General features: G+C 38.8%; 1 protein-coding gene across 2 annotated transcripts in view; it reads left to right on the plus strand.

Annotated features, from left to right (window-relative positions):
• cdkal1 (CDK5 regulatory subunit associated protein 1-like 1) overlaps positions 1–14,929 on the plus strand; it is a 235,510-nt gene that overhangs the window by 178,765 nt on the left and 41,816 nt on the right. The window contains exons 12-13 of one of the 2 annotated variants that reach the window (XM_020596757.1): positions 529–591; positions 7,201–7,402. In XM_020596757.1, the coding sequence (XP_020452413.1) occupies positions 529–591; positions 7,201–7,332 (195 nt within the window). In that variant the 3' untranslated portion in view covers positions 7,333–7,402. Of the gene's footprint in view, positions 1–528; positions 592–7,200; positions 7,403–14,929 lie in introns of those variants that run through there. The other variant, XM_020596756.1, reaches the window with a different exon arrangement.

Below are 14,929 nucleotides of genomic sequence, written 5' to 3' on the forward strand. Positions count from 1 at the left end.
GTTGTTCATTCTATATTTTATAGATTTAATGAGCTACTGTAGGTGTTTTTCTCGGCCATGTTGTTTTTTCCTTCTGTTCAAGTGACCCAGTAAGTTCACGAGTGAAGCAGTATGTCCATGTTGCTTTTAAAAGCGCTCTGAAACATTTTAATACCAATGAACGAGCACTCAAGAGATTGATTTGTGCAGTGCCAAAAATCGGCTTCACAGGTCCCTGAAACAACAACCAAATAAACAATAAATTCAGAGCAAGCCACGTTCAAATTGTCATAGAAAGGACAAAACCGGAGCAGTTGGCACACAGGGGACATCACTCATATTTCTAGTTGAAAGTATCTAGTAGATTTGTATCTACGCTCTATACTGTTCACAGTGACTGTATGTATCCTCTACTATCTGCACATCTAAATCATGTGATCTTTAAGCCTTGGCTATTTTTAAGTCTTTTTAGCTGTATTATACTGTACATGCATTCTATGAACATGTTTTCAACTTGAAATTTCATTTTTGTCTTTTTGCTGTCTACAGAAGAAGCAGAGGACTAAAGAGCTGTCACAACTCTTCCACTCTTACAATCCCTACGACCATAAGGTAAGACATTTTTTGCTGTATGTTAACTTCTCTGGTTTACATTTCTGTGTTTGTCCACCTTCTGTTTGGTTTAGTTCTTTTTTTTTCTTTACAACTTTCTTAATGGGGAGAACCAAGAATGTTTAGCCACGTTCATTTCATGACCAGAAGCCTTCACTTGACTTCAAAAGTAGTTGTAGGTCTGCAATATTGTCCTTGTGACTCTGATGAGTTTGTTCCTGAAGATGGGCACCTCTTGTCAGCAATCTAGTGGATGAGGACACCTCAAGTGCTCCCTGATTAAATTGTGAGAGATCATATTCAGAAGTCAGAGATAAATCTCCTGTTTTGTGTCTGTGTGAGTGTGTGTGAATACAGTCATTGTGTGTATGGGTTTATACATTATGAGGTTAACATCTGACATCAGACTGAACATGGCTCTCTTCAGGCATGCTTATAATGATGATGAGATCCCTGTAAACACTGTGTGTGTGTGTGTGTGTGTGTGTGTGTGTGTGTGTGTGTGTGTGTGTGTGTGTGCGTGCGTGCAGGTGTGTGCATATGAATGCGTGCTCATGCTCACATGGTATTAATTACAGTGTGGGGCCAGAACTTGTTTGCACACTCTGATTGCAGGGACTCTGCTTTTCTTCCTTTCTTTAATTTCAGTGATGATTTGGTTTATGGTTTATGTTAGATTAGGCTAAGGGTTAAATGTTAGGCTAAGGGTCATGATTTGGCAAGTCGTGGTTAAGGTTAAGGTTAAGGCTAGTCTCCAGGAAATGAATGTAAGTCAATGAAATGTCCCCACAAGGACTGAAAACATTTGGTGTGGTAAATGTTGCGAACGTCATTGAAGCCGTCCTTGCAGGTGCAACACTATGTCATTTAGCAGGACTTTCACCTAGCCAAGATTTTTTTGTTTTGCTGCATAGTTTACCTCTAGAGGAGTTTGTGCCTGTGGTGCAGTTGTTACACATTAATTAAAAGGATATGAGAGAGATCACGTTTTCACTGTGCCAGACATGGATCTTTGCCTCCCGCACCCTGAAACACACAGGCACACTAATAATATCAAGTGTATAAGCACACATCCTAGACACACAGGGAATCTGAGCTGAGCAAAGTTAACACAGAATATCTTTATAATACATTAACATCTTTGCATCTAAATTAGATGCTTAGTATTTGTGAGCATGCCTTCTCCTCAAGTATGATTCCCAGATGAATTGAGAAACCAACTGTCTTGACAGTGTGCCATACTGAGCCTGCTGTGCTGAGCTGCTCCGTCTCACAGATATGACTTTTTTCTGTTCACTAGTTTGTCGATTATTTGTAAACAAGCTGATTTATTCCAGTTTAGATTGTTCTGTGAGTTAAATTATACTCCTGATATTGGATCAAGAAATTGTTCAGTTGGTTACGTAGGGCCAAAAAAGTGTGGCCCAATATGTTGCATATTGCATACACACCACTTCCATAAACCCTTGAAAGAAACTTGTATAACAGCACCTAAAATAGGAATTTAATAACAAATTATCACAGTAATCAAACACTGTCAATTTTGCAAATTATCTTTGCAGAAAAATCCACTTCTTTCATGTACATTTGCATGCATTCTCTGTTAGCTGTATACAGTCAGGGAAAAAATTATTTGAACCCCAGCTGATTTTGTAAGTTTGCCCACTAACAAAGAAATGATTAGTCTACAATTTCAATGGTAGGTTTATGTGAACAGTGAGAGACACAATAACAAAAAAAAAATCCAGAAATATGCATTACAAAAGAATTTATAAAGTAATTTGCATTTTCATGAATGAAATAAGTATTTGATCCCTTTGCAAAACCTTTGTTGGCAATCACAGAGGTCAGACGTTTCTTGTAGTTGGCCACAAGGTTTGCACACATCTCAGGGGGGATTTTGACCCACTCCTCTTTGCAGATCCTCTCCAAGTCATTAATGTTTCGTGGCTGATGTTTGGCAACTCGAACCTTCAGCTCCCTCCACAGATTTTCTATGGGATTAAGGTCTGGAGACTGACTAGGCCACTCCATGACCTTAATATGCTTCTTCTTGAGCCAATCCTTTGTTGCCTTGGCACCCCCAAAGCATAATGTTTCCACCTCCATATTTGACGGTGGGGACGGTGTTTTTGGAGTCATAGGCAGCATTCCTCCTCCTCCAAACAAGGCGAGTTGAGTTGATGCCAAAGAGCTTGATTTTGGTCTCATCTGACCACAACACTTTCACCCAGTCTTCCTCTGAATCAGTCAGATGTTCAGTGGCAAACTTCAAACGGGCCTGTAGATGTGCTTTCTTGAGCAGGGGAACCTTGCGGGCACAGCAGGATTTCAGTCCTTCACAGCGTAGTGTGTTAGCAACTGTTTTTTTGGTGACTATGGTCCCAGCTGCCTTGAGATCATTGACAAGTTCCTCCCGAGTATGTTCTGGCCTGATTCCACCTTCTCACCCAGCTGCTTGGCGATGGTCTTGTAGCCCATTCCAGCCTTGTGTAGGTCCACAATCTTGTCCCTGACATCCTTGGAAAGCTCTTTGGTCTTGGCCATGGTGAAGAGTTTGGAATCTGGATTGATTGATTGCTTCTGTGGACAGGTCTCTTTTATACAGGTAACGAGCTGAGAGGGCTCCCAATGTCAGCTCGTTACCTGTATAAAATACACCTGGGAGCCAGAGATCTTGCTGACTGATAGGAGATCAAATACTTATTTCATTCATGAAAATGCATGACTGTATTTTATCATTTTTTTTCTGATTGATTCTCAAAAGATATTTTGTTTGAGGTATCGCTTCAAAAGCGCTGTACCCACCAATTCTTAGACCTCTAAGACGAGCTAGAAAAATCAAATTTTAGAAGAATACATTTTTGCCTTCAGATTTCTTCACTTTATTTCATTTGTAATGATATTTTTTCATTTAGTTAAACACATTGTTGTTAATAGCTATTTAGATTTGTATTTATTTACATTATTATGCCAGGGATATCCCATATACACTAGGTTTACAACCACTTTTTTAAGGGAGCCATGTAAATATGAATTGTGTGATAAAAATGGTTGCTTTGCTCTGATATATCACATTCCTTACTATATAAGATCCCCTTTTTTTAAATTTTCTGGCACAGTAAAATGTCAACTAACCTACTGATAAAATTACCCATGTCACTATATTTTGTGGATAAAATGTGCCAAAAGTAATTCCGTCACATTATATAGTATCTGATAACCCTAGTAACATGTCAAGCAAGTTTATCAATCTTTCATGCAGCTCAACTTACAGCCATGTTCCTGTTGGTCTTATTTTTTCCATAGACTGCACTTTAATCCCCTTGCATTAGAAATCCAGACAGCTATAAGATGTGATTTAATGATAATACATTTAGTGTAAAGCATGCTTCGTTCCAGATCAGTCACAGTTCTGCCTGTCCTTGCTCATGTCCATATACCATGTTCAAGCAAATCAGCTTGTATTAAGCCTATATAGCCCGGTTAGAGAGAACTAAATGTCTGATAAGCTTCTAATAATGTTCCTCATTTTACAAAGATCCTGGACATTGGGCTTATGGGTTATGTATGCAAGGGTTTTGTGTGTGTGTCTGTGTGTGTGCGCGCGCTCCATAGCTCCAGGCTATCAAATAAATGAAGCAATGTTTTTAAATGAACTAATTGATGTTTTTGTGCCAAGCTCTCCTAATCTCTGAGTCACAAATGGAGAAAATGGCTAAAATGCCAGAAAAAATGGACTGTGAATAAAGCACAAATATTAGTTTTGTCTTTTTTTTTTGGTTCCCATTATCTTGTATTCTTTTTCTTTCTTGTTCCTTCCTTTTTTCTTACACTTTGCCTATCCATATTTACCAGCATTTAATGTGTCTGAGTCAGATGCTTGCTTGTCTGGTGTGTGTATGTTTGAGAGAAGTGTGTGTGTTTGTGATGATTAATGTGAAGTATCCTATAGCCAGATGGTGCTGAACAAGTTCCATCCATCAGCAGTGAAAAGACCAGTGGGCAGAAAGCTGGCAGAGCACTTGTCTAGGGCCATTGCCCCACACTGGACACACACACACACACACACACACACACACACACACACACACACACACACACACATTCAGACACACTACACACACAGAGACTCTCTAAGGCCTTGACTGAGTAACCCACTGAGCCATGTTGGAGTCTTGTATTTTGTCTTGGGAGATGTGTTGTTGCTTGTTTTTGCTGGGTCCCACCTGAATGGGGTTGACTCACCCATAAAAACAATTGTGACATATTCTTAACCTATACTGGTTGGCAACATATTCTAGGACAGGCTTTGTGGGTTTCGCTTCTACCCCTCTTCACTTGAACTTAACACATTAATAAAAAGTGGTCATCCAGTATAGTCAATATTTTCAGCCTTTGGTCAGAGTTGAGTTTTAAGATATTACTGGAGGGCTTCCCTTTTTAATTGGGAGAATTTAAGTTGGCAACCTCATGGGCTAAAGCCTGCCTTTCTAATCTGTAGGCTGTTCCTGTTTTCTCTTTTCAGTTCACAAATAGTTATATAGGAGTGATACATTCTTACCACATGCTTGTCTTAATATGGTTTGTCTAGAATGACCACATTTTATTCCCCTGTGCAAATGTGTGCCTGTGTGTAATTAAAATGTGTCAACACATCACACACAGTGTACGAACTCTTCTCCCATTGCAGCTGTGTTATCTGCCGTAAAGTTTTGCTCTCTGAAGGGTTTGCCGTTCCGGTTTGAGGGTGTAAAACACCCTTCATACTAAGTCATTCTCAACAATCTCAGTGTTAGTTAGTTAGTTAGTTCCTGCATTCAGCTGTTTCTAGTGGAGCTAACAAAGCCTCTCTTCCATGCACTGTCATAGTCTCTTGAGAACACACACAGACACACACACATGTATACTCAGTGACAGGGGTGACAGTTCTTCCTGCGGCAAAAGAGAAGGGACAAGCTGACAACATGGCCCACTGCACCTGCCCAACCACACAAGGCACAGGGAGAGAGACCAAGACAGAAACACAAAAGGGGCGATAGAAATGCAGAGGGAGATGGAACCATGAAAGGCTAATAATGAAAGAGTAACAAGCTAAAGGAGGCATTTGCAGAAAATAATTAATTACACTCAATAAACTTTCCCCCTTCAGTTATTCTGAACTCCCAGTTTGCCTCATGGAAGTTGACATAATTATTTATCATTTGAAGAAAAAGAAAAAAAAAAAGTTAATTAGTCTAACATTTCTTCCACTTCCCAACAGATCACGTTTCTCATATTTTATGCACATTGCCAAGCTGAACAATTAGTAGTGTGCCCCCCCCCCCCTTTGGCGTATTTAATTACTTTTATTTTGGAGAATACGTTTTTTTTAAGCTGCTGTTGTTTTGCATTGTTGTGAAAAGCTAACCTCCATCTTTGTCAAACTTGACATTTGCTTTCCACACCTTTTTTTTCTCCTTTTCTGTTAATTAACTGACAATTCAGGGCAAGAGAAGGAGGGTGTGGGAGGAGGAAAAAAAGAGAAATATTGGTTATGGTAATTTATTTTCTTGTCACGCTCTCTTAACTTGTCTCTTCACCCATCTGTCTCTTTGTGTCTATTCTGTGAAAGATGATTTTTTTCTCTGTGTCTCCAGGTTTGGCATGGCTCTTTAAAAAGTCTGGAGATGTCTTAAATTATTTAAATTTAAGGCTTTAAAGGTATTGAAAATATTCAGTGCTGTTCATTAAGCTGTTTTATTGCTACCACACAAAGGTAGTTGATGATGTTGCCATTGCTTTTATACTGATAATTGCAACTACTGTCATCTCTACTTTGGTAATTATAATGGATTAAGCAATACATGAAAATATTATCATTGTGATTGTTTTGGATGCTCATTTAGGTATGAGCTATGTTCTCAGAAGCCTTTCTCTCGATGTCACTCTCTTCTGATAGAGTCCAGACTGTAACTGTTTGGACGTTTGTTGTTTGTCACGCTGCCTTTTGGTCTTTATAAAGTGAAGTGCAGCTCAGCTGGATAAGAGCAGTTGATTGACTCAGTCAGTCAAAGATATTCCACCTCTTTACCCTATTTAAGATAGTTTTCCTGCTTAATGTAATGCTGTTCAATAAGTTTAGATGTATTTGACTGAATCCAGGCACACAGAATACTCCTTTTTACCTCTGTCCTGTTGCTTCAGTCAAAGTGAAATCATCAGTGAATGCCAATGTGCTGGTATCATCGGCAGCCATACATGCACTAATGGTCACTGAAGCTCCACCGTGTCTGACAGATGAGGTGTTATGCTGTTCTTTTTTACTTTCTATCATTTTAACAGAGGTTGGTTTTTATTTCATCAGTCCATATGACTGTTCAAGACCTTTACTGGTTTCTCTTTGTATGTTTTTGTGAACTGCAGCCTGGCCTTTCTGTTTTTGTGACTCATCAGGGGTTTGTGGTTTGCATCTGCTTTTGAATCCTCTGAGGTTATGGTCACCAAGACTTCTCTTGGTAGATGACAAGGAAGCATACGCCTACATCCTGGACAGCATTTATGACATGCTGTGCAATCATACAAAGTTTTTTTTCCCTTCTGTGCAAATGATTTTCTATTCATCCACAGGACCTGCGCTCCTTTGGTCTACCAGCTCATTTTCCACTATGCACATGCTTTATTAGACTGTTGATGTTGGCAAACCAACTGCCTAAGAAACACTTAGCAGCCAAGTGTCCAATTACTTTTGAGCCCTTGTAGCTGGGGCACAAAGTGTTAAAATGGCTACTGTATATCTCCACACATTTGTTTCAATTGAAAGCCCTGAAGCCTGAAAAGCAAAAATGTGTTACTGTCCACATACTTCCAGTCTGGACTGTATATGGTGTGATATGTATCCTTGTGTTGCAGGAGGAAAATCTGAGCACACATAATGCTTGCAAAATTCAATATCTCAGAAAATTGAGGTTACATTGTAACCTAGTTTTTGATTAGCTGGCTAATACGCTTACTATGTAAATAGTATACTAGTATAATGTATGAAAGCATACAGTATAAACACCCTCAGAGTAAGAAGTGCCACATCTCCCATGTTTCATGCACATCTGTATCAATTCCAGACTGTATCTTCTAAATGCCTGCCCTGGTAATTGCAGCCTACTGTATTTGTTGAATACATGCTTTTGGTGTTGTAACATGCTTCTTTTGATTATGTCTTGATTGCTTGATGAGTGCATTGTTTGCCTGATGATGATTTGAACAATCTAATTGGAGATTTTGGTGATGGACACCTTATTTTCTTCTTATCAACTGGTTGGTTTGATATTGCATTCCAAACTGATCTAAGCAATGAGTGACATTTTTTTTATTTCTTTGATGGCATTTTAAGTGATTAGAAAACATTTATTCTGTTGTTACAATATAAGCATTTTCTTTACTTTTTTATCATCTTTATTCTTTATCATTTTTATAATTAATTTTTGCTTTGATATCTTAAATCTCCCCGTTAATGAATGTTTGGCATATTTAGCTGGCTCATGATTGATTGCTGATTCTTTTAAGATGCCTGGTTGCTGATGATGACTGTATGTCAGATGAGCACATTGTACATACTTAGCTACATCTGTATATGTCACAGCTTTGCAACATCTCTCCAGTGGTTTATTTTGAGATTGGTTGAAGTATAGACCATGATAATGTTAGGTTTTTAAATGTCAGTTCATTTTCTACACCCATAGGAAAAGGGAAAGTGTGTAGCCAACAGTTTCTTCAAGTTGCCAAGTTTTATAAGTTAATTATCTGCTATTTGTGATACAATTATGACACAAGAAACGGTGAACCTCAAGAAACCCAAACCACCTGGCCATATTTGCTATTATTGTTAGAGGCAAGCAAACTTCAAACAAATGTTAAAGGCAGTTATATTATATTATTTGGTGTTGTGTGTTTTCTAACTTGTGGAAACTAGAGTGTTACTTTACCCTGACAAGAAAACGGCCATTTAACCTAGTAACAGAAATGGAGGTTGCTGCTGAAAGCATTAGGGAGCACTCAACTGAATGCCACTCACAGTCCCAAGGTTGTGAAGCCAAAAAGGAGAATGAAATAAGATTGTTGTTTTATATCTACTTGCCAGCTTAAAAATATATTTTATAAAGTTTTTGTAAAATGGAATTAGGATGGAGATGGCCCGAAAAAGATTAGTTTGTTTTTTTAAAGAAATCTAAATGGCTCTGTTGTCTTGATTTGTTGTGATACTTGTTGTCCTTTTATAATAAAATCCCTTGATAATATCTGCCCTTTCATACCATCTCTGCTCCGCTTTTCCTTTCTGTCACTCACTCCCTCTCTCTCACTCACATGCTGTATTTCTCAAAGCGACACAGTGTGGGCTGTTATTGCTTGTTGATTGCTTCCATTTGTTGGACGGAAGGCATCAAGCCTGTGTGTTATTCACACATCAACAGGTACACAGACTCTTTCATATACCGCACACACTTAGACATATACACACAGTAATGGACCAGAAGAAACCAATGGTTTACAGCTATACCTCTTTTTAACTGCATGCTATGTGACTGACATCTGAATGGAGGGGTGGTGGGCAGGAAGAAAGAAAGGGACAGGGAAATGAATGCGAGAGGGGTTTTAGGTCTTATGGTGCTAAATGGTTTCCTAGACAGGAGTGTGAATGCTTTCTGATTCAGTCAATAGGTCTCACATTCAGCCAAGCTCATATCAAAAACATGTGTGTTTGTGTTTATGTGTGTGTATTCTGCAGCTGCTTACATGGCTAAGTGGATTCTTTCTCTTTAAAACACATCTGCCATTTCTGATAAAATATATTATTTCTTCTTCTTCTTTTACCATAATATGAGAAATAGTAACATCTTATAATGAATAAAATTGACTGCAGTTATTGTATCTCAAATGGCTGTTTTGATATAGGCAATGTCCACAATACTGCAGTACTGTATATAGCACCAGTGTTCCTCTTGCGTTCACATTTTGCTATAAAGAACTTCACAAATGGCCTAAAATGCTGGCTGAGTTGAATGGATACATGAAGATATACAGTAGAACTTAAGCTTTATCTTGGTTTTCTCCCTTCAGTACTAGTTACATTTACAGACAGCAGGTGTGTCAATTATTAGCTTTCTTTGGCCTTTGCTGCTCTCTTATAGTAATAATTGGATGGATGAAAAGGGGGTTGTTGGACTTTTTCCTTTGTGCCCCTGAATACATAACTGGGTTCTACATGTCCAACCTTATCAACACAGATTATTTCTTTAGAGTACAACTCCTGATCCCAGTTGGTTGGGCCATTAGCCAGGGGTCATCCTTAATGTGAGCTTGTAGCACACATCACCATTACTACTCAGTATAATTACAGCTGGTTATGGAGAGTGTCTGCACTTGTACTCTGTACATGTGTCTTTTTGTCTGTGCATACATGTGTTGGCTGTGACATGAGTTGCTTCATTGTTTTGACTGTCACTGTACTTTTTTTGTCTGGGAGGATGCAACACTGTTTAAATATACTTAGTTTTTTGTGTATTCATGTATGCAGGCTTATCAGCCCTTGTAACAGTTTGTCTGTACTTGATTACTTAAAATAACCTTTTATTTGAAAGCCTGATTCAGTTTCCACTATGCTTTGGAGGTGGGTTCCTGGAGCTAAATTTTAGCACCCCTCAGGAGGTAATACTAAAATCAAGTACCAGGAACATGGGGGGAGGGGAGCATGTGCACAGAGCAGTCACTGGCAATTGGTTAAATGCCTGCATCTTGACATCTCAAGCATTAGCATTACAAGCACCCTGTGTAAACCCATACTGTAGCTGACTCCATGTGAGAGGGGAGCAGCCCCTCCCTCCTCCAAACAGAGACTGACACAGAGAAAATACAGTGGAAAAACAAAGCAAGACGGTCTGCATCAACCCCGGAGGCTATGCTTGGTGTGGGTTATAGGAAGTGCTGAGTAAAAATGTAGGGGTGCCGTTTATTTAGCAAGTAGACAAACACACAAGGGAAAAAGAAAGAGATTCAGTTAAAGAAATAAGTTATTTAGTATCTGGATGTTGTGTGTGTTTTAAGATTGGCCATTACATTCACCCCTTCCACTTAAGTCCCAGCTTATCACAGTCTCACATATAAATGGTTGCACACATTTTGTCAAGACAGAGGCCTAACACAGCCTGTGTCCATAGGATTAATTCACTGTGCCTTGATAAATGCAAACTACACGACTTTCTTTAATAACTTTTGTTAATTACTTCACTTTCTCATTGAACACACTATGGAGAGCTTATCTTCCAGTGTAAATGTCATGTTAACAAGTTTGAAATCTTGCAGTTCTTCATTGATTTTATTTGGTATATGCTGAGCTTTTGTCTTGAGTAATGTATGTTTACATGTTATTCCCATGTCCGCAGGAACTTTTCCATTATTTTGGCAATTATAGTCCCTCAACTGAAGACTTGAGAAATGTTAAATATGCTACATATTACAATATGCTACAGGTAATATGCATATTGTAATATGTGCTGCATATCTTTTCCTTAGTGCTTTTATGCATTCAAAGAATATCTTTAAACTTGCACATTTTCATGGTGTTATCCTCTTGTTCCATTTGTTACTTATGGGCGTATTTTTCAAAAGAATAAATTAGTATTTGTGTTATAAAACCCAGCTTAAATTTTGCTGTCTAAAATGTTTATGTTGGTCAGTAGGTATATGCTGTCTTTTTTACCTTCTACCTCTGAAAAGCATCATTTTCACAGAGACAGGCTTTCTTACAAGTACGTGTTACTGATATTGCATGAGTTCCTCCTTCATTTTTCCTAAAGTAAAGAAGTTTAGTTCTAGAATTTAGTTGATCCATCTTTCTGGGAAACCACCAGAGGCTAATAACATCAGATGGACTTTTCACTCCACATCTGCCTTCTACAGTATGTGTTAAGTCAGCAGTCACCAACTAACCACACCCACTCACGCACACATGGCAGCTCAGAAAGAATCACATAGTGACTATGCGCGATTATAGGATTGCATATTTATTAAGAATGAAAATTGGGCACCTTCTTTTTTTCCTTTTAGCTAAAAAAGAATGACCACTGAGGACAAATACATTTTTATGGTGGTAGAAGTTATTGAAAAACAGTTTTGCTTTCAATGCATTTTTGACACTTTTATTACAAAATATTATTACAAACTGTCCAAATGACCATACAATGGGAAGAATAGGAAAAAACTTTGCATATGGTATTTTATTCAGAGTTTTTTTTTTAATCCTATTTCCTACTTTCACATGCTTACTTCTGGTTTTGTGCATTTAAACCTAGTGCAAGATTTGGAGAATAGTGTGTTTACACTCAGAACACACACATGAGCTGTGTACAGAGGCCCAGATGTGGGATCACTACTGTAAAGACTGTTATTCTCATTATAGCTGACTTAGAAAAACCGGGACACAGCAGGGGGTGAAAGTGATACATTAACTGACTGCAGGCATTGTGTGCGTGTGTGTATGTGTGCAAGGAAGAACAACTTTAGAGTACAAACGAAGCCAGTAAAAAATGTTGACAGTGAGTGTGTTTATTGCTTTTTTAACCTTAGGTTAAAAAAACATATACGTGTTCATATGACGATTATTCCCAAGCTGTCATTCCCTGACATCTTTGAGAAACGTATGAAGTATTTATTTATTTATTCTTCATAAATAGTTAGTAGGTTTCTCTAGATTCTGAGCATCCTGAACCACTCTTTTCAATCCCTTGCTGGATATTTGATGGGTAGGGATTGATTTGTGAGGTAAAAGCTTATGGAAAGAACTGTAATTGTCTAAATTTGTGTTTAGTGGCAGAGAAAGCAAAGTCATGAGTATAAGGGAATCATTATGATTGTTATAGCTGTATTTACTACATGTTATTAACAAGCCATTTTCAATGACAAAAATTTCAGTGGTTGGTTGATGGACTGCAGATATCCATGTAATGTGTCAGAATTTGAGATAAAGCTGTATCTTAATTTTCAAGATCTCATTCCTATTAATAGTACTGGTACCTGCTCCTCCACCCTTTAAATGGTTGCAGTTTTTCTTTACATACAGTGTTGTTGTACTAATAGATTGATTTCTTCACTGGAAATAATGTTGTTTTACCAGTTGTATTTTGCTTTGTGAACATACCAACATCATACCCCACTTCTCTCTCAAAACACCCTGTACAGACTTGGATAATAAAGGAGAGCATTACTGAAGCTTCCATATGTAAAGAGGTGAAAGTGAGACAAAAGAGCAAAAACTAAGTTTAAGGAAAGAGAAGGAACTAAATATTTATGGAACTGAATAGAAAAGAAAACAAAGACCTTTGTCAACAGCTGTTACACCTATCCTCATCTGTGGCTCTCATTTTCATTTTTCTGAAGACTCTTTGGTGAAGTCAGCCCTCAGTGTGTTGTGTATAGATTAATGCATTGGCTTGTTGTATTGAAGGCCTGCTAAACGAGTGTTTGGGGCTAATAAATAGCTGAATTAATCGTTAAAATAGCTGAATTAATCGTTAGATGAGAGAGGGGTGGAAAGCCAGGGCAGACCAGCCTGCAGGACAACAATGTAGTACAATGTTGAGACATTCACCTGGAACTTTTTTTATTCATTGGTACATTTAGATTAAGTGGGTAGGAAGGGAGGTCTTATGGGGACAGTAATTCACAGGTCATTGCCTAGGAGTGATTTTACATATAACATGGATGGAGTGAAAAGCAGAACACACCTAGTCGCCAATCCGGCTAACACATAGACGAACAACCACACACGCACTCCTATGGGCAATTTAGAGACACCAATCAACCTAAGCTGCATATCTTTGGACTGTGGGAGGAAGCCGGAGTACCCGGAGAGAACCCACGCAAGCACGGGGAGAACATGCAAACTCCACACAGAAAGGTCCCGGGTGGGGCCCTATCCCGGAGCCTTGTTCCTGTGAGGCAACGGTGCTAACCACTGCGCCACCGTGCTGCCCTCACCTAAAATTAATTCAGACACATTTGAAAAAAGTCCTGTTTCCACCAGAGGAATTTTCTCTGGGGAACAGGAACCCTTTTTGGAACATACTTCCTTGACCTGCGTTTCTACTGGAGGGTCTAACTTTTGTTCCGGGGCGTAGTTTTACCCCTGAAAAAAGTACCTAGTCTGGGGGTAGTACTTTCTGAAGGTTGAAGAACTATCAGTGGGGTGCTACAGTGTGGAACATCGGTAATTTGTCAAATACAGGGCTCTACGGTGCAAAACCATTTTACTTACGTATGCAATTAAAAGTCAGCGCATGCCAATACAAAAAATTATTTGGGCACACTGATTCAACTGACTCCCAGTTTCTTGTGTTCTCAGTTTGTAAGGAACATTTTATCAGTAGCCCTACACAAAGAGACCAATGAGTGAGATTAGTGGATTGAAAAATATGGTTTTGGTGTTTGTGGAACTGCTTCTCCTGGTGTTTGACTGAGGGCGGAGTTCAGCTCCTCCACATGGAGCGCAGCAGGCACTGAGAGGAGCGTGACATGAGCTGAAGTAAAACATCACTCAGCATTAACAATCGCTATGCTCATTGCTGTATGTGCAATAAAACCTCAGTGAATTAAAAAGAAATTCACCTGCTAAATGATCATAAACTTGCAAAACAGCGATACTTCCAGTTTTGCCTGCAGTCTGTGGATGTGTTAACCATAACAAGCATTTACCATGTGGCATTCTTTCAACATCTCTGGCCACCGTGGTGCTTTTATGTCAGTGGGCTAATTTATTTAGTCTTCCATGGGCTTCGGCCCTGCTGTGGAAATGCAAATCACACTGCGTTCGAGGGTCTTGTACCCCAGGGACAGTTCTTGGGCTTTAGTTCCTGGCAATAAAATGTACCTAGGACTTTCTAGTGGAAACACAGCTATATTTGTATTACACATAATAATGTATTAGGCCACACTGATTTCATGCAGATGTTAAACAGGCCATTGCTTTTTTCAAACACAATTAACTGTTTTTATGTTGATAATTGTTACTCATTTGATAGCTTGTTTATATCCTTGTATTCAATTGCATACTGTACGTGCAAGCGCACATTCCTGGTGCTTTACTTTGTAATGTGAATGGTGTTTTTCTGCATTCTAACTTGATATTGTCTAACCACATTTAAAACCACTGCCTCCTGATAACTATCCAGGGTTGTAAACTCCTTTCTCTGAGTACTACAAACCACTATGCTGTGTTCAGGTGTCTTAAAAAGCTTTTGAACAGATGAATCTGTGCTTTTTTGTTCTTTAGCAGCGTCTCTCTGCCCATTATCCTCTTAACATGCCTTCT

This window comes from Monopterus albus, unplaced genomic scaffold, assembly GCF_001952655.1.
Source record: "Monopterus albus unplaced genomic scaffold, M_albus_1.0 scaffold31.1, whole genome shotgun sequence".
NCBI classification, from domain to species: Eukaryota; Metazoa; Chordata; class Actinopteri; order Synbranchiformes; family Synbranchidae; genus Monopterus; species Monopterus albus.